This window comes from Pollicipes pollicipes, unplaced genomic scaffold (genome assembly GCF_011947565.3).
Source record: "Pollicipes pollicipes isolate AB1234 unplaced genomic scaffold, Ppol_2.1 Scaffold_4881;HRSCAF=5763_pilon_pilon_pilon, whole genome shotgun sequence".
NCBI classification, from domain to species: domain Eukaryota; kingdom Metazoa; phylum Arthropoda; class Thecostraca; order Pollicipedomorpha; family Pollicipedidae; genus Pollicipes; species Pollicipes pollicipes.
Genome location: NW_023596576.1, coordinates 50761990 through 50788106, shown reverse-complemented (window position 1 = coordinate 50788106; position 26117 = coordinate 50761990). Strand labels below are relative to the sequence as shown.

General features: G+C 53.5%; 1 protein-coding gene across 1 annotated transcript; it reads right to left on the bottom strand.

Annotated features, from left to right (window-relative positions):
- Positions 1–1368: 1368 nt before the first annotated feature.
- LOC119100565 (toll-like receptor 6) lies at positions 1369–24209 on the bottom strand (the record flags this gene model as incomplete). Its single annotated transcript, XM_037223646.1, has 3 exons — positions 23107–24209; positions 3418–5389; positions 1369–1806 (listed from the first exon to the last, which is right to left on the bottom strand). Coding segments are annotated over exons 1-3 (3513 nt in total), but the record flags the coding sequence as incomplete, so codon positions are not given.
- Positions 24210–26117: the final 1908 nt, after the last annotated feature.

The window sequence follows — 26117 nt, the reverse complement described above, 5'->3', positions numbered from 1 at the left end:
CGCCGGCGCTACACCCAGAGCGAGTGGGAGAGCGAGCGCTGGTGGTGGTGCTGGTGGCCCGGATGGTCCGGGTCCGACGGCATCTGCGGCTGCACCTCCGGCTCCAGCGTGCAGTAGATGTCGGCGTCGGTGGCCGGCCGGCCAGCCGTCTGGTACTGCTCGATGGTCATGTACGTGTGCTCGCTCGGCTGGATGCTGCTGTAGCTGTTATTGTGCGGCGCCTGGGCGCTGTAGACGAGCGCGTGGCTCGAGTCGGAGCGGCCGTGCGCCGGCCCGTCCGACCGGTCGTCCGACACCACCGTCGAACACGTCGGCGACGGCGAGTCGCTCGGCAGCACGGCCCGCAGCGCCGCCGCGTCGCGAGCCGCGCATGCTGGCTGCCCGAACCCGTACAGCGCTTTCAGGCCGCGGCCGCTGGGCAGCAGGGCGCGCAGCCGGCGCCAGAAGTCGGGCTCGCCGTAGCGCACGCAGTCGGCGCCGCGCAGCAGCGCGCGCAGGTCCGATTCCAGCTCGGCCCGCTCCACGCCGTGCATCACAGCCACCACGCCGCGCGCGCGCCGCAGCGCTTCCAGGTGCGACGACTTGAAGTCGAACCGGCACCACTCGTTGTCGAGGAAGTTCCTGGAGAGCACGAGCAGCGTTCGCCGCGACGCCTGCACGCAGTGGTGCACGGCGTCGCCCAGGTAGCTGGTGCTAGGCGCGTCGCGCCGCAGCAGGCACAGCCGGTACGCCGGCGTCGCGTGCTCCAGCTCCGGCGCCAGCACCTCGTTCACGAAGCGTGTGTCCTGCGCGCTGTACGTCACGAACACGTCAAACTGCGTCTCTGCCTCGCGCGCCACCGTCACCGCCGCAGCACCCGCCAGCGACGATTTGGCGGCGGCCGGCGCCGCGCCGCCGCACAGACGCGCGCGGAAGCGGAACACGAGCGCGGCCGCCGCGGCCGCCACCACCAGCGCCACCCCGGCCAGCACGGCCATCAACAGCACGCCGTCGGTGGCCGGTCGCTGCACGGCCGATGTCGTCAGGCCGCCGGCGCAGGTGGGCCGCGCGGCGGCGTACTCGCACTGGATGTTGTCGGCGTCATCCACCTTGGCGCGGTTGTCAGCTAAATACCCGGCCAGTCGCTCGGCGAACGCGCACTCGCACGACCACGGGTTGCGCGCCAGCGTCAGCTCCACCAGGTACGGGCTGGTCAGCTGCCACACGGGGAAGCTGGTCAGCTGGTTGCCGTGCAGCGTCAGCACCTCCAGCGCGTGCAGCTTGGCGAACGTGGCCGGGTGGATGCGCGCGATGCGGTTGTTGTGCAGGTAGAGCTCGCGGAGAGACTGCAGGCTGTCAAACTCGTGTCCGTACAGCTCCGGGAGGACGGTTGTTCTCGAGCCGGAGCACCTGGAGCGCCGAGAGGCCGTTGAGGCTGCGGTTCTGGATCTCCTCCACGTTGGAGTTGTTGACGTACAACAGGCGGATCCGCTTGCGCCCGATGAAAGTGTGGCTCTCCAGGCTTCGGATGTTGTTGCCGGCGGCCAACAGGGCCGTGGCGTCCATCGGGATCTCCCGCGAGATGGCCAGCTGCTCTCGGCTACTGCAGTCGACGATGTTGGTGTTCCATGTGTGGTCGTGGTAGCAGGAGCAGCCGTCGGGGCACTTCATCTCGCAGTCGCAGGCCACGTAGTTGCAGCAGTGGCAGAGGGCGAAGCAGTGCCGCTCGTAGTTGCAGAGGAAGTCGGCCGGCTTGGTGAGCGGCAGCGGGATCGGATGGCCCGGTGACCGTAGTAGGCGGCACATCACCCGCTCCGCGTCCAGCACCTGCCGAGGCAGCGAGAAAACCGTCAGACAAACTACACTGGACGACGGAGAAAACTGCACTATTGGGTTATGCAACTCACATGGCAATTATACAAAACCAGCCAAACGACAATCATCACTCCCTTCTTGATTACGTACCAGCTGTACGTCGTCGCATTTCGCCCCTCAGAATATTCATGCTTGGCACAGTGTCTCCGGGAGATGATGTAGACGAGAGCGGCGAAAGCGGGTGGGGAATACCATCTCCCCGTTGGAATATTTACGAGTCCACAGCGTTCCATGGCATAAAATGGAGATAAAAATCCCGTCTGCACCATTCCTCAAATTTATACAAACCCACAGCGTTTCATGGCATAAAATCAAGATAAAATCGCCTTTCGCACCCTTGCGCCAAACTACTCGGAGGATGCTTCGCCCATGATTCCTTAACATCAGCGTACACAAGCATCCATGGAATCAAATCACCGACTCAGCAGCCTGCTAGAGATTAACTGCTTCACTGCTTCAGTCCGGTGCGCTTCATAGCTCCATACTTGCTCAACGACGAATCCACTTAAGCGGATAAGTAATGTTGCGATACACTTCACGACAAAAGTTCTGACAATCAACAACCACCGATTCGAATGATGTGCAATAATTTTGTCCTGTCCACGCATAGTTTTGCTGGACACAGGAAAGTGTATAGGGAGGTCAACGCAGGCGACGGTGTATGCATTGAGCCTCCCTGCTCCGATCAGCGCACCTGCATCTCCGACAGCCTTTATCTAGTCACCGACAGGCCTGTCGCCATGCTTCACGCGCCTCACTATTGGCCATGCCAGACCTCGAGCCGGCGCCAATGACCAGCACATTCGCTGCAAAGTTCGTTAGCGATACCTGTCCTCCCAATTTTGTCTGATCTGTTCTATCTTGCTGGCATCACTCATGGAAATCCGGCGCAGAGGCAGTTCTTGCGCAAATCCACGCCGCCGACAAAGCAGCACGTTATCTGCGCTGTCCGAGCGGTGACCACCTTGATTTGCAGCAAAAGAGAAAAGATCTGCGGCGAGCGGGTGACCACGGTGTCTGATCCAATCACATCCGTCTATGGCGGATCGTGGGAGAATGTGCAGGCACATGCGGCCCGTTTCGCGTCCGTGCGAAAACGCTTAAATTATAGTCGTGCAAGAGACGGCATTTGCCGCTGCTTTTAGGTTTGTTCGACGGGAGTCTTACATAGCTGGTGAAATGACTGGGCTCAGCGGATCGACGTCCGCTAAAAAGGGATCAAATTTCGTGACTTTCTGCTACAAGGCTGTGCTAAGTTCACCAAAACAGATGTTAAATTATTATTTCAAGAAACTGCAATGTTCTCTCTGGGCGCGCTCATTTCCCATTCCTGCCGACTCCTGTGTTTGCTGTCGTCCATCGAAATGCGAGCTCAAGTCATCAAAACTTCGGCACGGTCACACTGCCGTCAACAAAACCGATCCACTTCAAGCGAGCCTTTCCAATGACTAAAGCCAACTATAAATCGGTTTATCGCTCGGTCCATTCCGGCCAATGGTGCTTCAGTCACTTTGGCGATTAGTAAGAAGCCTCGCCATCACGGTGAGTGCAGTGAGGCCTCACCTGAGGGTATTTGTGTCGCGGCGTCATGGTGTCGATGGTGAGCAGCCAGTCCATGGCGCAGTCACAGAAGAAGGGGTTGCCGGCCAGTAGAAGCTCGGCCGGCGCCACGCTGTCCTCGCTGCCGGCCAGCGTCACCGCCTGCAGGTCCAGCTCGCTCAGCTGGTTGGAGGAGAAGTCGGCTCGGATCAGCCGGGACTTGGCTTCGAACGTCCCCAGCTCCACCGTCGTCAGCTGGTTGCTGGCAAGGATGAAGTACTTGATGCCGTCGGGCACGGACGCAGCGGCCAGGTGCGACACCTCGTTGTGACTCAGATCCAGCGTCTCCAGCTTGATCTTGGACTCGATGTTGTAAAAGTTGCCGATCTTGCGGATCCGGTTGTTGTGGAGGTCGAGCCAGCGCAGCTCGACCGGAATCAGGGCGTAGTCGAAGAACTCGATCTGATTGTCGCTGGCGTTCAGCCAGAGAAGCGCCGGCAGCTTCGCGAATAGGCCGTTGACGTTGCTCAGCCGGTTGGCGTCGATTCGGACGACGCGCAGGCCGGCGGCAGCGTCGAAGGCGCCGCTCTCGACGCCGCTGATGCGGTTGCGGGAAAGGTCGAGCACGGCCAGCGAGCTCAGGCCGGTCAGACAGCCGACCGAGACGTTGCTCAGCTGGTTGCCGGCGAGGCTGATAAAGCTGAGCTGGCGGAGCGGCGCCAGCGCGCCGACCGGCACGTCCCTGATGAAGTTGTCTGCCAGGTCCAGCCGACTCAGGAACGTCAGCCGCCTGAGCGCCGCCGGCACCGACAGCAGCTGGTTGCGCTGCAGCAGCAGGTGCTCCACACTGGTAACGTTGGAGAAGGTGAGGTCGGCGATGTCAGTCAGCCGGTTGTTGTCCAGTCGCAGTCGGCTCAGCACGTGCAGGCCGGCCAGCGAGTAGCGACCCAGCCGAGCAAGTGCATTGTCCGAAAGAGACAGCGTATGCAGGTTGCTCAGCGACGAAAACACGCCGTCTGGCACGGACGTCAGCACGTTCCGGCTGAGGTCCAGCACCTGGAGGCTTGAGAGGTCGTGGAACACGTCCACGCTGAGCGAGTCCAGCTGGTTTGCCGACAGATCCAGCACGATCAGACGGAACAGGCCGGCGAAGGTGTCCTTTCGGATCCACTCGGAGCTGAGGTTGTTACGGGACATGTTGACCGCCTGCAGCTGCGGCAGGTCGGACAGCAGGCTCGGCGGCAGGACGCGGATGCTGTTGTTCTGCACGCGGAGGTCGCGGAGCAGACGCGTCTCGTTCAGCATCATGGCCGGCAGCGCCACCAGCCGGTTGTCGGAGACGTCCAGCACCTCCAGCCGTTTGAGGTCCCGCAGCGCTCCGTCGTGGATCACGGCCAGGTGGTTGGCGCGCGCGTGCAACTCACGGAGGCTGCCGAATGAGCTGAGTCCGGCCGGTGACAGCTCCAGCAGACCGTTGCTAGACACGTCCAGCACCTGCAGACTGTCGCTGATGCCAGCGTCCTGCAGCTCGGCCAGCTCTTGGAAGCTGTTACCAGTGAGGTTGAGCGTCTTGAGCGACGCTAGGTCCGCGAACACGCCCGACTCCAGCGCCCACATGTTGTTCTCGCCGAGGTCCAGCGTCTCGAGGTACTCGAGGCCCTCGAAGCAGCCCCGCTCCAGCCTCATCTCCGCCGACGTCCACTCGCGGTTGAACGTCCTTAGGCTGAGCGTCCGCAGGCCGCGCAGGTGGCGGAACACCCCTCGCCGGAGGTGCCCCAGCGCGCAGCGCTCCACCGCCAGCTCACGCAGCTCGCCGAACGCGCGCCCCAGCGCAACGGCGAAGTCAACGCTGACATGCGACGAGTCGGCGCACTCGATCTCCAGTCGCCGCAGACGGCCGAGCTGTGTCACGTTCACGCGGCCGGCGTCCAGCGTGTCCAGCCGGCATCGCGCGGCGTCCGCGCCCCGCGGCTCGCATGGCTCGGCGGCTGCGCGCCTGAGCAGCGGCAGCAGCAGCAGCGCTGCGATCACAGCCCGAGCGGCGCGCATTGTGCCGACCGCCGCCGCCCGACCATCACCGAACGTCGCACACGCACCCCCACCCTTCGCTGACTGCAGACTGCCGGTCGGCCGGCCGTCCGCCTTCCCCGCACCGGCAGCCACCTGCGTCCCGGCGCTCAGCGCAGCGCGCCGCCCGCGTTGACCGGCATTCAGCGCAGCACCACGCTCAGGCTCCCCTAGCGTCCTGTTCAAAAGGCCTCCACCGCGCTTTACAGGTTCAAACTGATGCCGCCGCTGATCCCGACAGTTGTGATAGCCTGGCAGAGGTTCAGAGACGCGTCGGGTGCGGTTGCAGCGGATGGCATTCTCCCAGACGTGACGCGCCTGCCGTCTCGCCGTCACGTCGTAACGCGCTCCGTCCGGCGCGGCCGCCCGCACTGCAGTCGCAGCGGCCTGCTTTTGGCATCGCGTGGCCCAGTGCGGATCTCATTACGACCCAGCGTTACGACATGGCGCGCCGTTCCGGTCAGCGGCGGGCGCCCTCGGGGCGCGCCCATCTCCCCGAGGGATCTGGGGGATCACAGCAGCTTGAATGGGGTGACGTCTAACTGCTGAACACCGGGACGCCGCGGTGCGACCAGGCATGGCGTGTATGTACACTGCGTGCGCTCACGACTGGAAAGTTGGGCAGCTCAATGTACTCCAAGCCCTATCGCATGAAGGGCGCTGTCATCAAATCATGTACATATTGGCACACTACACAAGCCTTTGTTGGTTTATGCATGCGTTGGCGTTTTTACGCAGCGCGCATCATTAGCGATCCCGGCTCCAAAGAACTCGGTGAGGCGTGAGGCTGCTAGTTGTGGTGTTGGTGGGTGGATGTATGTAGAGACCACGTCGCCCAAGACGGGTAATCTACAAGTAAACAGTGCGACAAAGGTGTTGCTTGACAACACTTCATACCACACAATCATGTCAAAGGACATCCCTTAAATCGCAGTCGAATCACCATCGGAGGAAAGGGAAGGGAGAGACACGCCTAATTGCTGGGAGGTGTCCGGACTTATGCTAAATTAGCTGAAAGTAATTGGCATTGCCCACTTTATCTCCATACGTTACTTTTAGGTCATTTCACTTGGCTGTCGGAGGGCGATAGCCTCAAGACTCACGCTTCCTGGTTTCTTCCGAGACTCTCCATGAAATCACATTGTCGGTTAATGGCACGCGATGCGTAATGCGTACGCGATTGGTGAAATGTCGTCTGCATAACATGAAGCGCCCAGAGAGACAGTAATTCGCGTCGCCAACAGCTCAAAATGTGAAATCGTGGTGGATTGACAGCAATATAGGCAGAAAGGTCGAAGTTTACCAAGGTCCAAGCTGCAATCTAGACCACTGGCTGCTAGTCAAACTCCAGCACCGGTGTGCTTTGCCCATTGCCTTAGCACGCTCCCAAGTGGCTGATTGAATACCCTTCCTTCAGTTGGGGGTCAATTTGACCCCCGCCCTCTGAGATATCAAGAATGGAGGGAGCTTAAGACACCAAATCCACCGGGTGGGTTGGCCTAAACGTGAACTCATTAGTGTCAAAATTGGAGGTTCCTAGGCTATGACCTTTGCGTCAAACACGGCCAAATTCAAGATTGGTGTCCAAAGTGCACCCAGACCTTTTTAGCAACCACCTTGAACCTAGATACTGGTTCAAAGCAAAAGGTCACTGGTGTCCATTCGAGGTCGGTGACCTTTTTGACCTTAAGAAGTTCATGGTGACTGGTCACGAGCTTACAACACGATGAATGACGGGGGATTAAAATAGCATTGCAGTAGCTTTATCAATCTCGTTTACACATGGGCCAGTTCCAAATGTCCGGTTTCAAAACAGATCAATCGCTATTTTTCTCTCCGTCAAGACTGCCGAGATTTGCGCCCCTGATTGTCGAATTTCAAACGTTGAGTAATTTATCTTCATTAAAACGATTTTTCTGAGAATCGTTGCAGTTCACAAGAAAGTCACCGCATCGGAACATGCTGTTTAACACGCAACTCGCTCGTTCACAGCTCTACACCCAGTCCAAGTCCACTTCAACGTCACGACCTGACGCAAGGTAAGAAAAATCTCCGTCTCTGGTATTTTTATTTAGTTTTGCTTACCTACCACTATCCCTGTCCTGGACCTTTCATGATGACTTCGGCTTCCGCTAACATCTTTACATGCTCAAACCTTCGGTGCTCCAGACATCGCGCGGGTACAGACTCTCTCGCCCGCGTATACAACTCAGCCAAAAGGTAGAGAGGCGTCGCTGGGCCACTTTGAGCTTCCACCCGCGTAATCACACGTTCCGGCTCCCGTCACGTACAAGAACGACGTTCTGGTCCAAGAAGCAAAATCCCTGCTTTCCTTTAGGCAGGGCGCCTGAGCGAGCAATATAAATGAAGCTGTCTGCAGTCAGCGCTCCGTTTGCCTCACGCCGCATTTCCGCTCGAAGATAAATAAGGCTGCCATTTGCTGCTATTCGCTGCGACCTCCAACGACCAGCCCCCACCGACGATATTTGCTCGTTAACTTAATTGCTTCATTATCGACGCATCAGCCATTGTAGACCATTGGCGTCGGATCCACAACCAGGTACAAAATTTGTGAGCACATGTAACACCCAACGGAACAAACGTCGCGTGGAGTCCACTGCGAGAGTACGTGAGGGACTTTGCCGACGTTATAAAGCTTTACATCACTGCCAAACGTAAATATATACTGTATATTTTCTAGTATATTATGTATGATAGAGTAAACAGAAATTATGTGTTTGGCTGCTGTGACGCCCCGCGGAAAGTTTTCTCGTGGCACGCAAAAAGCTTCTGCATCCTTGCCATTTGAAGAGGCCAAGGACTTTTCATCTAGCGAGTAAGGTTCGTGAGAAGCATGGAATTATAGTGGTTAAACTCTCTGCGCCCCACCGTCATTTTCGATTGATTTGACGCTTGCCATTGTTTTTTAGGGCCCTCTTCGATGTGAACAATGTGGAAGCACTTGGCATTTAAGAATAAGACACGTTTCTTTGGATCCAACAAGATGATGATCCTGACAAGAATAGAATGAAGTGTGTCTTCCCTGCTCAATTTCTTTTAGCACACAAGATATCGATTTTTAAGGTAATTACGAGGTTACCTAGGGCAACCTTGTATTTTACATAGGCCGTTATGACATTATGATGAATCATGTTATGTCAGGACTAATAAGCGTGCTGCATTTTCAAAGTTACTATCGTGAACACGGAGTGAGGTAGAAAGCCAAAATTTCTGCATTGTCTGTCCACTTTATGACGTCACTTTGGCCAAACCTACGAAACCCTGGCCGCAATTTTTGTCGCAACTTATCTCAGCGATTTGTTGGCAGGTATATGTCAACTCACTGTCGCACCGCTACTCTGAGTTTTGGCAAAGACACTGAGAAGGGGAGATTCCTCTGTGTTAAAAGTGACAGCACACAGAATGACGCTCACAAATAACAGGAATGTAAAAAAAAATGGTGAGAAAGAACCTTGCGCTCACATTGCTATCGCTACATGAGTCGGCTGTACCTGAGTCTCGCAGGGCCCGTGGCGCTGCAGGTGGTAGCGCAACGCCCGGGGGTGCAGGGGCGGTGTTGGTGCAGCATCCGGGGCTGTTCTGCTTTCCTAGCCCACTCTGAGTCATCTGCTTCCGGCTTCACAACCAGCCGGGAGTCACCCCCGCTCCTCTACCCGCGTCTTCAGCCGGCGTCCTCCAGCAGTCGAACCTGTAAAGCCATGCCGAACCATACGCAGCGTTGGCGCGGTAACTTTGCTGAGCTACGCTAGCTTTTCAAAGCTGGACAGCCAGAGACCCTGCTTTCTGAAAGCTCATCCTATAACAAGAAGGGTAGGTTTTGCTCGAGCAGAGAAGCGTTCGTGGTGGCCTCCATTAGAACGATGGCGTCCCTGAACGCATCCACTTGACGGAAAGAGCCGGAGAGCCCCTTTCTTCACCAAAGAACAAGCCCTGGATTCCGGCGCGCCCTTCGTCGAGGCCAATACAGTGACGGGTGTGTGCTCGGTCGGCGTGCACGTGCTCATGACTTCGCACCTGCCGGCCGGCTGACTCGGCGTGTTCGCCCCAGCCTGACGCGTCCCACCTGCCCCACAGGCCGGCCCCGCACATCCTGCGCGCACGGGCTGGTACAGGCCGCATTAGCCACGGTCCACCGCTGTCCACGCCCCGCCCGCCTGCCACCCGACTGTCGGCGCTGGCGCCGGCGGCGGTCAGGTGGCGCCGCTGGCGTGTGCCCCGCTCGCCCCGGTACAGACCGGAGGCGTGGGGGTCGGCCGCTGTCGCCGCCTGCGTCCTGTCCGTTCGGCCGGTATAGCACCGGAGGCGTGGAGACCTGCCGCCGGCGCCGCCGTGGCCGCGAGGCGCCGAGAATGTGAAGTGGCGACGACAGAACTAAGCACGCCTGAGACACGGCGCTCGTAAGAAACCGGCCTGCGTGGTAGGTTTATCCACCAAGTAAATGGAAGGACCGCTGGCAGCTTTGACGGAGCGGATCTGTTGTCTGGTCGGTGTCGTGAAAGTATTCGCACTTGCTTAGAAAGCAAAATCATAGCGGAGGCTACCACCCTGTCCATGAGCGCTGATTAAATGCTCAATCTTGATAATCCATCTGTCAAAATTATAATCTAGGCTCACCGCAAGTAAAGATAACTGATGTCAACAGTCTGAAAATAGTCGTCAATATGGTGAGTTTTTCAAGGTCGGATCAGTCAGCTGAAGACTTGACAGCAGGGCATGGTTTGGCAAACTGCGTGCACCCATAACTCACCATGAATGGTGTTGAATAAGGACTGTGCGGATGCTACGCAGCTCCAAGGAAGCTTGACACCACGGGGTAACATCAGACGTGCGTTCATTCCTGAAGCCGTTGTCCTGTCTTCGGTTGACAGTGGGGCCTGCATGACGAGCGGCCATTGATGCACCCGAGCAGCCCAAACCACCGTCAACGGATTGTTCAGCGCTGGCCTTCCGGCCTCCGGAAGACGGCGTTGGTTTCAGAGCAATGTGGCGACCTAAGATCCGGCGGAGGGGGAGGTATCCCCACCTCCGGCAGGGGGGGGGGGGGACTGACGTCGCCGAGTCGGCGAGCGGGACGCAGCGGTGGGGCGACCTCATCCAGGGGACCGCGTCCTGGCTGACGAGCCGACCACGGCGGTGTGATGCCTTCTCCCCCCCCCCCTCCCTCCAAAGCAGAACAGCCGGGGACCGCGTCCTAGACCGACGAGCCGACCACGGCGGAGTGACGCCTCCCTCCCCCCCCCCCCCCCACCTCCGAAGCAGAACAGCCGGGGACCGCGTCCTGGTTGACGAGCCGATCACAGCAGAGTGACACTCCCTCCCCCCCCCCCCCTTCTCCTTCCGAAGCAGAACAGCCGGGGACCGCGTCCTGACTGACGAGCCGACCACAACAGAGTGACGCCCAACTCCCTCCCCGCAGAACACTCTTGCGGGTGTTACACCTTTCACAGTGCAGCTGACACGCGATTTCAAGCTGGGTCCTTGAGCCAGAAGCGCCGCCTCCTCCCTTCCCCTACGAGCTGGTGTCTGCTGCTCCGCAGCTGGTAAATCAATTAGGAGCGGTGCAGCAATGGAGCCAGTCGTCCCGAATGCGCGCTCGGGAAAGCGCCAGGACCCAATGAGCTGAAATGGGTTAAGATTGGATCCTCTGTCTGACAGGCGACAACTGAATAACTCTGAATAGAACCGTGTCAGTTACTGCAGGAGAGGAAGTGCACTTCAGACGGCTTAATTGCTGGCCATGTGGCGAAATAGAAAGCCGCCCTTTCACTGGTCCCAAAATGTACGAACGTCGCTGCACCCTGCCTGATAGTTTGAGTGGACTGCTGTAAGAAGGACTCGGTCAGATGATATCAGACCATTAGCCGCGCCCTACGCTAGTCGGCCACGTCTTACATCACCGCATTCATCCAGGTCACCGCCGCTGCAAACACGTCCATTGGACCCAGCGCCGTATTAATGCCCTGGTGCACTCCGAGGGTGCTCCGGCTGATGTGCCGGTAATGTGAATGGAGCGCGGACAGGCAAAGAATGGACCAAAACAAACACGAGCGTTTGTGCAGCGACAGACCGCCCTATGTCCTCACCACGCAGGAAATGGGGATGGCGACGGCAGTCCGGAAAACAGACGGCTCCATTTCCTAGATTGACTGCGCGCCACCGGGGGGAGGGGGGCAGGTGCAAAATGCGCGTTGTGCTCTCTCTCTCTCTCTCTCTCGCCTTCGCAAGATTAGGAAAATCGGCTCAGGTATTAGAGCCGATGGCTCACGACAAGCGTCGTCATTGCCAATGTACGCAGGCGTCGCTTCCTGTGTGCGAATGGGGCGGAGGATGGGGCGGAGTGGCTCCATCCACGTGTTTGCGTCGGGCACAAAGCAGGCAGGAGCTACCGAGTGTGCCAGAAGTGCGGCAAGGGCCTCGCGACCTTTGCAATCGGCAAGGGCGCCACCAAAGGTGGTTTGATGTCTATCCTTGACCTATGCTTTGTTGTATTGCTGTCGAGTTTTTTTCGAGTGGCATGCTACCAAAGGCGTGCATAGGAGCTCAGGTATTAGAGGATGACGGCAGCATCACCTGATTCATCGGATGCTCAGCGGAACCCGACAATATTGCGTCAAGAGTTTTGTCATTTGACCTCTTCGTTGATAAGACCTCGAGCAATTAATTATCTATGTATAGGGTTCCGCGAAATTCATCTTCATAATCATGCAACTCAGTGGAAACACGAACACCTGGAAGCCAGCCCCGTGCACAATCACATGTCTAACAGCGAATGCAGGACATTCGCTGCTGCATTTGATATGCTTCGTTCGTGCTATTGCTTTTACCTTATGTTTTAACAAATGGTTGTGGTAGACGAAAACCTAGCTGATGAAGGAAAGGGCAGTTCTAAAAGCACATTGCAACAAAAAATTGATTTTATTTGCACATTGCAAATAAAACCAAAATATCAATACATCGAAGTTGAGGTGGTTTTATGGCGCGTCATCTGTCTTGGTTGTTTGAAAATACATCAAAGGTGTTCGCGCGATGTGTCCGTTTCGCTAACGTTCAGACTACTATGTGCCTCAATTTTTTAGCGCTACTTAAGTCGGTCGATCTACAAACCGTGCATTTCGGATAGTCTTGCCCATTCCTGGGCAGTGGTTCAGTGCAGTGTCGAGCACAGGGAAGGAAGCCGGTGAAATGTTAATGGAAGAATGGAAAGCATGCATATAACCTCACTGATTATGAAGTATCACGATTTTGCACAAAACAGACATGCAACCTAAAAATACTTTTAGCATCGGGTTTGCCTAATCCTTTGCTAGTATTTAAACCTACGCTTTACACATAGCACTCGCCTAATCGTTAGCAGTGACGTAAACCAAGGTTTCACAGATTCACCTCGTCCAGTGGTTTGCGAACGACTTAAGCTATATTTTGTCTATTTTCTTTATCCAAGTGATGAAATAACCCAAGACCCTGGTTAACATGGCAGCTCTGCCCAATCATTCGCCATGGCGTTCGCTTTAGGGAAAAATATGCCTGCAAATACGCTCAGTCTTCTGGAGATCAATTGCCGTTGCTCTTAACAAAGCACATGTTTTTCAAGTTGGCCTGATCATCTGACCTAATCCTCTCGGTAATCCAGAGTCTGCACTTTGTATAGTTATCTTTATTCCTCTTCTGCTGTAAGGTGGGACTGCAGTTATCATGTCATGTTTTTTTGCTGTGAAATAATCCTATGCTTTATATCATATCGCTCGGTCGTTTGCCAGCAGCTAAAGCTAAGTTTTGCTTATCTGCCTCGTCTTATCGTTCGCCATATCCTAAAACTGAAACACTAAAACTGCAACCTAAAACTATGCTTTACCTGATCATGTCTGTCATGCCCAATCGTTCCCTATGACCTGCAATGCTACGCTACAGTTTCGACCTTCTAACTGGTTGAATCCGTACAGCGTCCAGTTTGGACCCATTTGCTTCGTCCCAAAGCCAAAGTCCCAGAGCAACGGCAATTCCTGTTCCTCTCCGCTGGCAAATGCGAGGTCTTGGGGCATCAGTTACACACATACATTAACATCCTTGAGAGTGCATCATTTCAAGCATATTCCATGCTTCGTATGGTATAGGCACCATGGTGTTTGAGGTCGATTTCGAACAACATCATTGACTGCTTTCAGATCGGTTATTGGCGTTGCTATGAGCTCAAGAGCGTTGGGGAAGTTAATTTATTTGTAGACGGTACATCGTCCTTCACGACATAGGTGCCTTTATGCCTCTATCTGCCCAGGCTGTCGAGATCTAACATCAATCCTGAAATACGCTACGAAACCTCCGAATGCGTGGTTTTTGCACGAACGCGCTTGCATGGCTGTACACACCGATTCACATCCTTGTCAGAGCGACTGTCCGTTCTTTTCCAAGTCGCGATGTGCTGATTTCGTTTTACTCTTAAGCCCCCGTGACGAAAGAGGAACCTGGCGTTCATCTGTCATGTGATGTATTGGACTACTTGCAAATGCTGCGTTTATCATAGGAAAACAAAACAAAAAATGGCCACATTGTCACGTTCCACGTGCGTCACACCACTATCACATGCACGGCTGTAGTATGGGCCCGACCTCAAATTGAAAATCCCTAGAAAGTAACACAATTTCACAATACATAATAGAATAAGTGCGAACCCCAGGACGTGGATCATGCATGTCTTATATCCCAATGGAGGCAAGACAAAAGACGAGTATTCGTTGACTTTAACCGCGCTAAAATCATCGTTGTTTTCTGTTTTGTTTTATTCACCGCATCCTTTCAAAATATTTTCACTTTTTTGGTAGCCAGCTTTTAGCCATCCGTCCAAATTTTGATTCCTGATTCCCATATACGGCCTTGCCTGATCCGATAACATGGCTGCTTTTTGCAACGAAAATTACTAAAAGCAATTGCTAGCTCGCAAAATTACTTAGAATACGAAGAAATATAATTGCAATCAGCAAAGAGGTCTCAAAGGAAAAATCCTATTGGGACATTTCATTTGAAGCGTCCGATGGAGTTTGCTTTTCTTCCTTCATCTTCTTAAACGGTGCTTAGAATGTAAAGCTCTTAAAACTCGGCGCTTCCTCTCATGACAAGCAACACGCTCATGTATATTTTAACATTCCCTAATCCCGAATCTCTTACATTTTTTGTGCCTTAACGCAATCAGATTTGATTTTCTGGGAAGAAATGGTCAGGCACAAATAAGCTGCACAGTGACTAATGCGTTATAGGTGGTATATGGTAATCGATAAATCAGATGGCATACGCGTGACGCTCGGACGCTTTCACGAAGGGAGAAAAGAAATAGTATGCCGTCATCTGGAAGACTTAACAAAACGCTTAACGGCAGCGGTCAGTGCAGAAAACAAGAACCATGCCCCTTGCCAGCATGCATGAATACCGTTGAAAAATCACCGTAAAGAGGTTTTGGTAGGGCAGAGGAGAAGGAGGCTCGGGGTCCAAGATTTTACCTGGCGCTCAATTCGTTATTGGGAGAAAAGGGGACGCACGTTAAGCGAGCCCGATGGGTCGAAAAAGCCAGGCATTTCGATGCCCAACGCCAATAGAAAAGGTTGTCTTGAAGGACAATTTTCAGAAACTGTATGAGAAGAGTAGGTGTGTTCAAAATGTTGATAGATTCGGAATGTCCGCCATATTATGAAGCACAGCTGTTGGCACATAAGAATGTAGCGCCGGCCACAGAGCTTAGAACAGCATTGCAAAAATGTCCATGAATGAGGAAAATATGTTACACAATGGACGAGAGCCGTCGTATCGTTGTAGCGCGCCTAAACCATCAAAAATTGTTATCACGCTTAATGCAAGCTTGTCTTATCATATCCGTGCGCAGTAATCTACACCGAACAGATCATGTGTGTTTTTCCTCAAGCCCCTCTAGAACGAGCGCACATTCATGTTTACGCTTGCGAAAACAAGACCGGAAGCAGTGAAACATCGGACAATACTCAGCTTCGTCTTAAAGCAGCACGTGACAACATAACGTCAGGTGGTGACATCACCCGAAGCGAAAATAACGTGTCCACGCCTCTACCGCACAGCTGGCTCGTATGTCGTTCGTCAGCGCCCACAACGCTCACCGGGCAGGCCAATTTCACCGCTGCCCTTGCATGGAACGCAGCGCTGATCGATCAGTCATCACCGTGCATTAAGGCCTGCAGCCGCATTTGTTGGCCATGACAGTCGATTGCAGTTATCGGCGCAGGCGTGCAGGGCGTCGCCCAGGGTCACGTGCTCGGCCCGCTGTTATCATCTCTGTCGGACCATTTACGTGGGAGAGTGCCCGCTCCGGAAAGGCGCTGTGCGGGGTTTTCCCACCTGATAGCTGTCTCACTTGCCTCGGGGGATAACTTTTAGAAAGAGTACATAAAGAACGAGTGTGCTCAAATTTAGATGCGATTAGATTGTTCAGTGTAGCCAGTCACACAGATGTTTTCCCGGTAGACTTGTGCGTGCTTTTAGTGTTAGTTTGCTCCGAACCTGACTCAATGATTTCCCTTCACATCACCACCAGCGCATCCTCCCAGCCCAGCCCCACCACCTCACTCCCATGTACGTGCCTCGTGAAAGATTAAGTGTCCGCGCATTATTATGCGGTGGTGCTGTCTGCGTAAGAGGCCACTCATCCCGGGCAAGATCGGAATGCCAGATATCGGACACACCCTGGCGTTCCCCTCCAAATCTCTATGACTCCCTGAAGAATAGAGAGTGCCTTTCGTTGTGACGTGTCACGTGGCACGTATGCCGGCAAAAGTCGCTGACTTCGGTAGATGTTGGTTGGTGAAGCCCAATGGCTTCCGTCCTCCCTGCGCCTAACGCACATTTTGTTTTTGACGTCGTCGTCAAATGTCCCGATTAGCCATATCCGATATATGATACCTAAATGTGATACTTTTGGTATATTACACCTAAATAGGCAAGACCTTGTAAACTTGTGGTCAACGCACATGGGAAATATTCTGTGTCTGGCACGACGTACAGTTTCTTACTGCCTTTTTGATACCCAGTTTCGCTGTCCGCCTAACAACAGGTATTACCGCGCTTCTCTGCATGATTGGATATGTTGATGCGGCAGTCAAACCCACTGGGTAATAGATGTTTCTGCACCTAGCTGGTCCAATGTCCGATCTGAAATACGCATGCATCGTAGCTTGAAGTGCCTGCATTGTAATTGCTTGCAATATTTTGCACGTACATCCACACATACAACACATATTAATTATTAAATACATGTTGCATGCTGTGTATCAAAAATGTTATGTATTACATAACATACGCGGTAGTTCTCAGAAGACCTTCCTGTTTGCGACAGGTAAGTGGGCTAAATGGTTCCACAGGCTTTTGCGCCCAGCGCATTCCTTTTCTCTTTGAACTGTGGTACCAATCACGCGAGGCGGACATGATCGTGCTTGCATGTCATTTCATTAACATGCAGCTGCTTAGTGCTACGAGCTATGTGTTTCGCTGTCGACGAGAACTGCATTATGTGACATTAACTAGAGAACCATCTTTATTCTTGGGTTTCAACCACCGCAAGAACGTGGCAGCCATCTTGATAGGCAATAACATGCTAATTGTATTGCCAATATAAGTTATGTGATTATACCGACAAGAACAGCTTGGTAGTTGCATCACATGGCATATACTTTACATAATGTATTGCAAGTTGTCAATTGTTATCAGTCTAAGGACTAAACAAGAGGCTGGAGGTGATGCCTCCGTGTTTCCATACATCCCCTGGCCATCTGCAGTTCCACTGGTCAGCGCCAATTAACGGCGCTTAACCGCGCCGGGCTGGCGTCCAGCCGGCGCGGTCTCTGCGGACCCGTGAGCAGAGGCCGTCCCGCGAGGCTCTGCACCCAACACCTGTCGCCGCCGCTGCTGCTGGAGGCTAAGCCGCTGCCCCCGCCCGTCCCGCATGCACCACAGGACTGAGGGCCGCACCGGCCGTCAGTGGGGCCCCACGAGATGAGAGCGTGACTCCGAGCGTGACGGCGCGGCACACCAGCGCGCTGCGTCGGCACACGGACCGCCGCCTAGCCGGCAGTTCGTTCCGCTCCGTTCCGGCTCGTTCCAGCTCGTCCGCAGCGGGTCTCATTATGCCAATGCAGCGGGCGACCACGCGGGCGGCCATTGTGTGCGCTCGCCGCGCCTGCTCCTGGCATTGTATGGTAAACAGCGCGCCTGAACAAAGATGTCACTTCCGCGGCCGCGGAAAATAATCGGCGGAGCGGAAGCGACAGCTGGTCCGCGAGGAAAGGAGCTGTTACCGGCATTTGCATTCAAGCAAGGGGGCGTGGGAGGCGCACATGCTCATGGTCAAGCAATGAAGCGGATACGCTAATAAAATTATGCACATCGCCTCCAATTAGGCTAACTGGGTCCTTAAGTGCCGGTGTCACACTTAACATGCTGGGGTCGATCGAGCAACTGGAAGGCGGCTGCGTCCAAAAGTGAAGACCACGCTTTTTGAATCGCAACTTTCGCCGTAATTAGGCGCGGAAAACTGATGACACCGCTCGCCGCACTCGACGCATGTTGCAGACATGGTCTGCTGAGCTGGACAAGAGTGGTAAACAGCGAGACCATGTGCAAAGAACTAATACGCCAATAAAAAAACTCAAGGGAAATACCTGGGGAGTTAGCCCGACGAATACTGAAAGGCATTTATAGCGCAATAACAGACTGGCCACTCAAAACCCTGAACCTAGTCAGTGATCATTACTTTCGCTGGAGCCGATACCATGCCACAAATGTAGCGCCGCCGGCAGACTGTGGATGTAGGAGCGTTCTTTTCGCCGCCATCGTGTTTTTCTTTGTCCGTGCATACCAGGTTCTTGCATGCCCTTAGCACGACGCACGTGGTATTGCACCTTTAGCTGATGATTAGCCCTACATCGAAACTAATCACAGGTATGACCGTATGCACCATTGAGCTCCACGGTGGAGTCCAGACCTCAGTAACTTTGGGGAAGGTTGCATTATTTTTCCTTTTGACCACATGAAATGGAACCAATATAGAATAGAGCCCAGCAACATTCAAGCTGTTGTTTCGTTCATGCTCACGCACTATAACCGAAATGAGATATATGAATGCCATTGGCCTTATTTTCGGAAAGCCGCCTCGGGGAAGGGTTGACACAAATGGCGGGGGAATTACTAGTGCGTCCGATCTTTCCAAAGATCTTAGAAGGCAATCTTGTCATATCTTTCCCCGTTCCACATTCCAGTGCGTTGAGTTTGCAGATCCAAGTGTCTGCAGACTCGGAACTCCACAAAGACAGCGGCTGCTGCTGTCCGCTCCACTTCCATCGTTGTCTGGTGGCCGCAACATTCCAGCACCCTGCGGTTTAGCGCGCGGACTTGTATCTCAACCAAGAAAAATCTGCTGCGCCTAGCCGCATGTGGCTGATCGTGTTGTTCATAACTGACTCGCATGTGTACTATGCAGTGCAGTAAATTCAGTTTGATGAATAACAACGATGCCGTTTTCGATTGGCACATGGACATGGTTGCATGCCGGAATGTGCTAATAAACACATGTTGAAGTTTTCACTTTGGTTGTCTCAGTCAGATTGGTTTTCGTATGGCTTGATCCGAAGACATAATGCTCGGTCTTTTTTAATTTCCGTTGGTTGACGACCCAGCCAGAATCTTTCTAAGGTGTCAATATCATCAATATCAATATTGGTGCCTCGACCAGAAAACACTCCGTTCTATCGATTGGTCGGAAGATTCACCAATTTATTGTTTCTTAAGAGAAAGGTGGCGACCACTTAGACAGTCAAAGGCGGTCCATCTCTTAGCCAACATGGGCTACCAGTGAAGGAAAAGGCCATAGCCAGGTGTAGCTGTTTGGTTACTTGCTTGTTTGTATTAGAGCCTGTGGTAGTCATTTCAAGGCTTTGGAAGGAAGGGGAGTGGATAACGTTGGGACAGAACTACATGCGCCTGGGGGCCATCCGACGAGGCTTTGCCCTCACAGAGACCCATCTCCGAGGAGGTGTGGTCGGCGTTCGGACGGAGGACTCTTTGGCACTTTGTGCCGGGCACTTTGGCCGTCTCGTGGCTGGCGCGTGCAGCCAGCCCTGACAAGCGCGGCGTCACGGTGATGCAGGATAAGGCGAGAAGAGGATAAGGGAGTGTATGAAATATAAGGGATGTGCTGTTCGCTGAAGTAATGCATCCCATTTCTACTCCTTTCAAGCGTCATTCACATCTCTCTGAAGGTGTGAATGCTTCCAAATGTTTATCTTAATGACGGGATGGGGCAAAACGGCAATGTTTTTTACTGGTCTTTCAGGTGTTTTGTGGTATACATGCCAAGCATGCAAAGCGTAGCAAGCATTGCATTTTACTTGGTATGTTGGCTTTTTGAATCATGCCGTTTCCAACCATGTTTATTTTAATTTACCGGGAGACATGGAACTTAGCGCTTGAACTGTCCCCGCTTTCCCCATAAGGCGAAAGTGAATACTCATTTGTTGCTGACGTTACACTTGCTTCTGGTGGAGCAGGACTCAAATGTGTCGTTTCAATCCAAGCTGAAGAAAAGGAATACGCAGAAGCACCCGCGTTGCAGCGTCTATTCGCTCCTAGCTCGCAGACTGCGGCTGCGGCCATCGCGCCAGCCGTCTGGGGCCATCGGCAGCGCCGACGTGTGTTTACAGCGCGCCCCGTGGCGCGGCACCGGATGTCACCGCCTGCCAAGTCCGCGGTGTCAGCCTGGACAGCCAGCGACGGCGGACAGCAGGCACGGCAGGGCCCGGCTAGTCGGCGTCGGCACCAGCGGCCCGGTGGAGGTGGCAGACACTGCCCGAGTTGGCGTCGGCACCAGCGGCCCCGGCGGAGGTGACAGACACTGCCCGAGTTGGCGTCGGCACCAGCGGCCCCGGCGGAGGTGACAGACACTGCCCGAGTTGGCGTCGGCACCAGCGGCCCAGCGAAGGTGACAGACACTGCACGAGTCGACGTCGGCACCAGTGGCCTCGGCGGACGTGACAGGCACTGCACGAGTCGGCGTCGGCACCAGCGGCCCGGTGGAGGTGGCAGACACTGCCCGAGTTGGCGTCGGCACCAGCGGGCCCCGGCAGTGGTGAAACACTGCTCGGCGTGGGGTCCCATGGCTCTGAGAGTGGTGGTGACACAATGAATCGATCGTCTGCGGGCTAACCCATGTGTGCGTGGTATATTGTGGCTGGGGTGATAATTTTAGACGCACGCACTCTGACGTAACTACACATATGCGGCCATGGGCACATTTGATCCAATAAACGGTGGCTTCACCCGGTATAGAACTCTCAGCCTTAGTGTCACGAGCCAAGTCTTGTGATATTGGGGCGCTCGCTTGAAGCTCATCTGAAGAAAAACAAAAACGCACTGCCGAAATACTACTCAGCGCCATTCCTGGGTATATGTATATGGGTAGATGTATATGTGGCATGTATGTATGTATGTACGTATGTCTGTCGCATAAAAATGGTGTGGATCGTCATTGTCTCCGTGACACCCGCTCTTCATGGCTCAAGCTCTCGTTGAAAGGAGCTCATTGAATTTGCATTTGCATTGAAGCAATTGACGGAGGAGCCGGCCCGGCTCCTCCGCCAAGGGTTTACATTGTCGCCCCGAGATGCGGGAACAGTGACAACCTGAGCAGTGCCAAAAATTCGATGACCCAACTGACCTCTCGACTATGAGCAACTCCAACTGACCTCTCGACTAAAAACGATTCCAACTGACCTCTCGACTGAGAACAATTCCAACTGACCTCTCGACTATGAGCAGCCCCGGCTGACCTCTCGACTAAGAGCAACTCCGACTGACCGTAGTCGTCTGTCCTGGACGGGAGGCTCAGACCCAGTCCCAGAGCATATAAACAAAATCCACGCTTTCACACCTCATACATAATGCAAGCGGCTAATCATCGGGCACCCCCTTCAAACCCAATCAGAATATTTCGCACCTGCCTCGAATGCGTGCGGTGGCAAAGGAAGAGACTTTGTGTAGCGTGAATGGGAGTTCCAATGGTTCCGCTGACGCGCGGAAAAGGCGTCAGCTTCTCAGTTTGCATTCAACGCTGAAATTCAAGGCATGCATCTCTGAGAGGCTCATCAACAGAATGTCAAGTCGACGGTTTTTAACATAGCTCACCTTCCAGACATAAGAAAGTGGCTCCACCCAGGGGTGACACTTTCTGAAATCAGTTGGGGCTCAGCCGAAAAGGCCGACCAAGCCTGCCTCCAGAACTTGATATCTCCCAGTATTTCGGGCACTGTAACCTGCACTCTCATCATTGAGATTAAAAACACTTTAATGCTTCGCAGATTTCAAACTGTTTTCTGCGGAAGAACGACTGTCCATTGCAAATTAGCTGTCTTTTTGTGGAATGCTCAGAATGGGTTGTGATCGACAGAAAAATATCTTAGCATACATCAGTCAGGAGTCACTGATCAAATACCGCTGATGTGGATTGTTTTGTATAACCACCACAACCACGACTGTGCGGTGAATGCACTTGTCACTGTTGAAGAAAACATGTGTTAACTCTAACCTGACCCACTCTATGCTTTTGATAACCTGCCGCACATTGCAGTCGATTGTTTTCTATCTCAACCAGGGCGTTATCATTTGGAAAAGTTGTCAAACAATTTCAGACCGGTTTAACAAAATTGCAAAAATATTAGGCACTTGCAATCCGAGATCTAACACGAACGGTGTTTGTGTGATTCGATGCCGCGGAATTATTTTCATCTGGCAGTAGTGCTGCGATTTCGAAACATGAATTGTTCACGACACCACATTGCATTGGTGATATGCCCCACATTCTGTCCATTTCATCTGTTTCTGTAGCAAATAATGAACCGAAATTTGTCCGCGGGACAACGTTGCAATGTTCAATGCAAGCGAGTGGCATCAAGCTATTTCTTTCTGCGTGCGCTGATTGTGTAAAGCAGGCTAGATAGTGTTCCACGTACAATTATTTGAACTGTTAATCACTACACAGTTTGGCCACCACGCCAAACACGGGAACCCAGCAGTAGGTCATCGTGGGTCGGGCGGTCAAGCGACCCCCTGGGCGACCTTCCGACTGGGCGCGGTATCAGTTGGTCTGTTATATAGATCGCAACATTTTAGCGTCAGGGGTATTGTTGGCTTACCCTGATCTGAACGAAGGTTTGCCATACGGTTACACCTGCTTCCAGGGACTTGTACGTACATATACGGTAAACTGACGAAGTTTAGAAGACGCCTTAGGACGCATACACGAGGACGATTTTGGTCGTGTGGATCACAACTTGTGACCATTGTCTCAAAGGTATGTTGGAGTCCATGACACGCAGTGCACATTCCATACATAGATGCGATTCACTTCCCAGCCTATATGTCGTGGGAGATAATATTCCTGCTTGTCGAGTTATCGATAACAACAACAGGACATTTAAGAAATAAACCTGGTGGCCGCCGCCAGAGCCCTCAAAACCACTGCAAGCAATTTAAACTTTTAATAAAGGTCAAATTACAGAACATCTGCGCGGGTAGATCTCGTCTTGAGTGGGGTCACGGCAGACGGGTCACCACAAGGCACGGCACTTGCTCATGATCTGACTCAGCACGTCCCCCACGGAGAGGACGGACACGCCCAGCAGCAGGCTGATGTAGCCGCCCATCTCGCTGATCAGGCTGGCCGGCGGGTACGAGCGACGCTCCGTCGCCACCTCCTCTGGGATCTGACCCAACTGCACGCGGATCAGAGTGCTGCTGAACATCCCCTCCGGCAGCTTTTGGACGGTGGCGTCGACCACGTACCTCTGCTGTCTGCAGGCGGGCAGGCAGTGGCAGCCGCGGAAGCCGCGCGCGAACACGCTGCGCTTGCCCAGCTGACGGAAGGAGCACTCAGGCAGGTGCAGGAAATCGTCCAGCATCTCGGGAGTCGAGCAGTTCAGTGTGTTCGCCCAGAGGGTGTGGTAGCATTGGACGACACAGGCCTCGTAGCCGTAGCCGGCAGACGAATTGCATCTGGCACGTTGCAGACTCTCGCGGTCGTGAATGCGTGAGGAAACTTGCAATCGCATGATGTTCGGACCTTTCAGTTCAAAGCGCGGATCCTCCTGCACTCCTTTGATGTCCAGGTTGGTCAGGAGCGGCCGTCGCTTCGGGTGGATTAAAACACGGTGATCCCACGTAGTGGCTCTGTTGGCTTTCACTGATATTTCGATGTTCAACTGGAACTTCTTTGAGGAGCTTAGATCGACCAGCTGGCCCCACGTGACGTTCGGTGTGAAGGTGTGGCACAGCGCGTGCTCGACCGTCGCCACCCAGGAGCTCCAGCTTCCGGTCTTCACCGGAGTCTTCCCTCCAGGGTATGGGATGTTCTGGTCCGGCCGGCAGCTGGGGAAGCAGCGTTTCACCTGCCGGCCCAGGTTGACGCTGGCCTGCCAGTACCCCTCCGCGATCGAGACGTTCTGCGGGCGGCGGTGCGCCTTCGCGACACGATCATAAGGGAAGCCGCAAATGGTGACGGAAGGCACGGCCACCTCCTTGCCTGGTGTGAACGAGAGCGACATGGACACGGGCTCGCTGAGGTACAGCTGCAGCAGCGTGAAGCACTGGTAGCCGGCCAGCAGGAGGCAGCCGATTACCAGTAGGGAGCGGGCGGACGCCACCGAGGTCCGGGGTGAGAGGACGCGCGACATGGTGCCAGGGGTGGGCAGCACGTGCACCCCCCGAGGGACGGCCGGCTCGACTGAGGTGGCCACCTCCCTGCTGAACCCCCGGCGGCATCCATCGACCGAACTCGACGCCAAGTTGCGTAGCCTTCAGTCGCTGTAAGAATGCACAATGTCGTCCCCAGCGTGTGCATAAAGGTTGCTGTGTGTTGCTGCGCCTGTTCAACGGAGCAGCACAAAAGAGGAGTAGAAGCTGCGATAATGACGTTCGGTAACAACGATAGAAATGTTCGCGCAGTTGGCCACGAATGCATGCCTTTTGTAAGGCAAACTGTCTTGTTCGCAGCTAGAACAAAGAAGGGAACGTTTCGGTGTGCTGCAGTTAACAGCGAGTTGAGGGTGAAGTCATGAAAAGGTTTTCAGCATTTTTCTTCGGTTATGTGGATAAATGGCATGCGTGCTGTTCCATTTTATCGGAGCTATTACTTGATAACGACTGCTTGACATGCGTTAACAGGCCCCAAGGTGCATCGCCCTTAAATACACATTGTGAGATAACCTAGTTTTCACAGCCTCAGGCATCACTTCAATGCCATCAGAAATAACTGATCGGCTGCTTTGTAACCACCGTTCTGAGCTGGAGGGGGGGGGGGGGGAAGGGGACTCGACGCGACCCCTATCGTTTTCTCGTGAAACTCCCCGACATGTCTCGTAATCACGTACCAATTGCTAAGCCCAATCACGCCTAAGTCATCCCCTGGAGTAGTCATTTTGCGTGTTTTGACGTCGAAGGCTTATCTCTAGCCCTTTTTATTTCCAAATAAACACTTTTAGGGGTAATGCACAGCGATCTACGGCCGTTGCGAGCTCCGGCCGCAGCCGACGAATCCGCCGATCACGGACGGCAGGCTGGCAGTGTTATATTTGCGGAACCCTGTACCCTTAATGTGAAGGGATGATCCTCAACCAGCCTGCTGGTAATGAACGGGAGTTTTCTAGATAATCTCACCTCTCCCTTAGCCATTGTCAAATAATTGTTTGTCTCCTTAGCGAAGTCTGAAAAAGGATGGTGATTATCCCTAATCTCCCGTTCAATGCAAGCAAGCTGTTTGAAATATTACCCGTTATGCATTAACTACGTGCCAGATCCGACGTACTCTGCATGAAATCGGAAATATGTCTGTATAAGTTGCATACTGCTACGTTGCATGGTTTTGGACATATTGGCACGCAGAGCGGAAGTCGTCTGGTTTTCTGGAGAAGTGAATACTTGAGCTGTCCTGGTAGGGTCAGTTGTGATCTAGTAGCCCAAACATTGCAACCATTGGCAACGTGCTGTTGAGGCAAATACAGTGTTTGTTTTTTTCTTTCGCGAAGCTCTTTCGTCATTGGATGTGATATAGCAGAGAAAGGAAAATTGCTTTGGCGCTTTCCCGATCCGTTTGTATCATGAAAAACGGTGAATCTGAGTAAGGTTTAAATGCATTTAAGACTAATTTATCATTTAATTATGACATGATATGATATGATTAAGACTAGCTTATGATAGCAAACAGTGTTTTCGGGCAGCCTAATCAACTGTCTTACCGGAGATTGAAGCCTGCTATTAGGTTGCGTTTTGGTTATCAGGTTAGGCTTGTTTAGTCAGTCCGATTTTATTAATATCTCAAGCCTACCGCAGTCATAGTGGTAACAGATATGTGTTTTTTGGTTCACACAGATGTGCCTCAAATTCAACGCAGCCATGAAAAGATCACTTGTTTTCTACCCAAAAGAAGTTGTGCAATGTTTTTTTTAACTTCAAATGTAGAAAAACCATTTGGGTTATACTTTTCATACGACATAAGGCAAAAGCATGGCATAACCTGGGGCTAGCTCATGTGTTATTTGTATTGCAAATTCATGCCAAGATTTAGGAAGCGCAGCCGCTGTCTT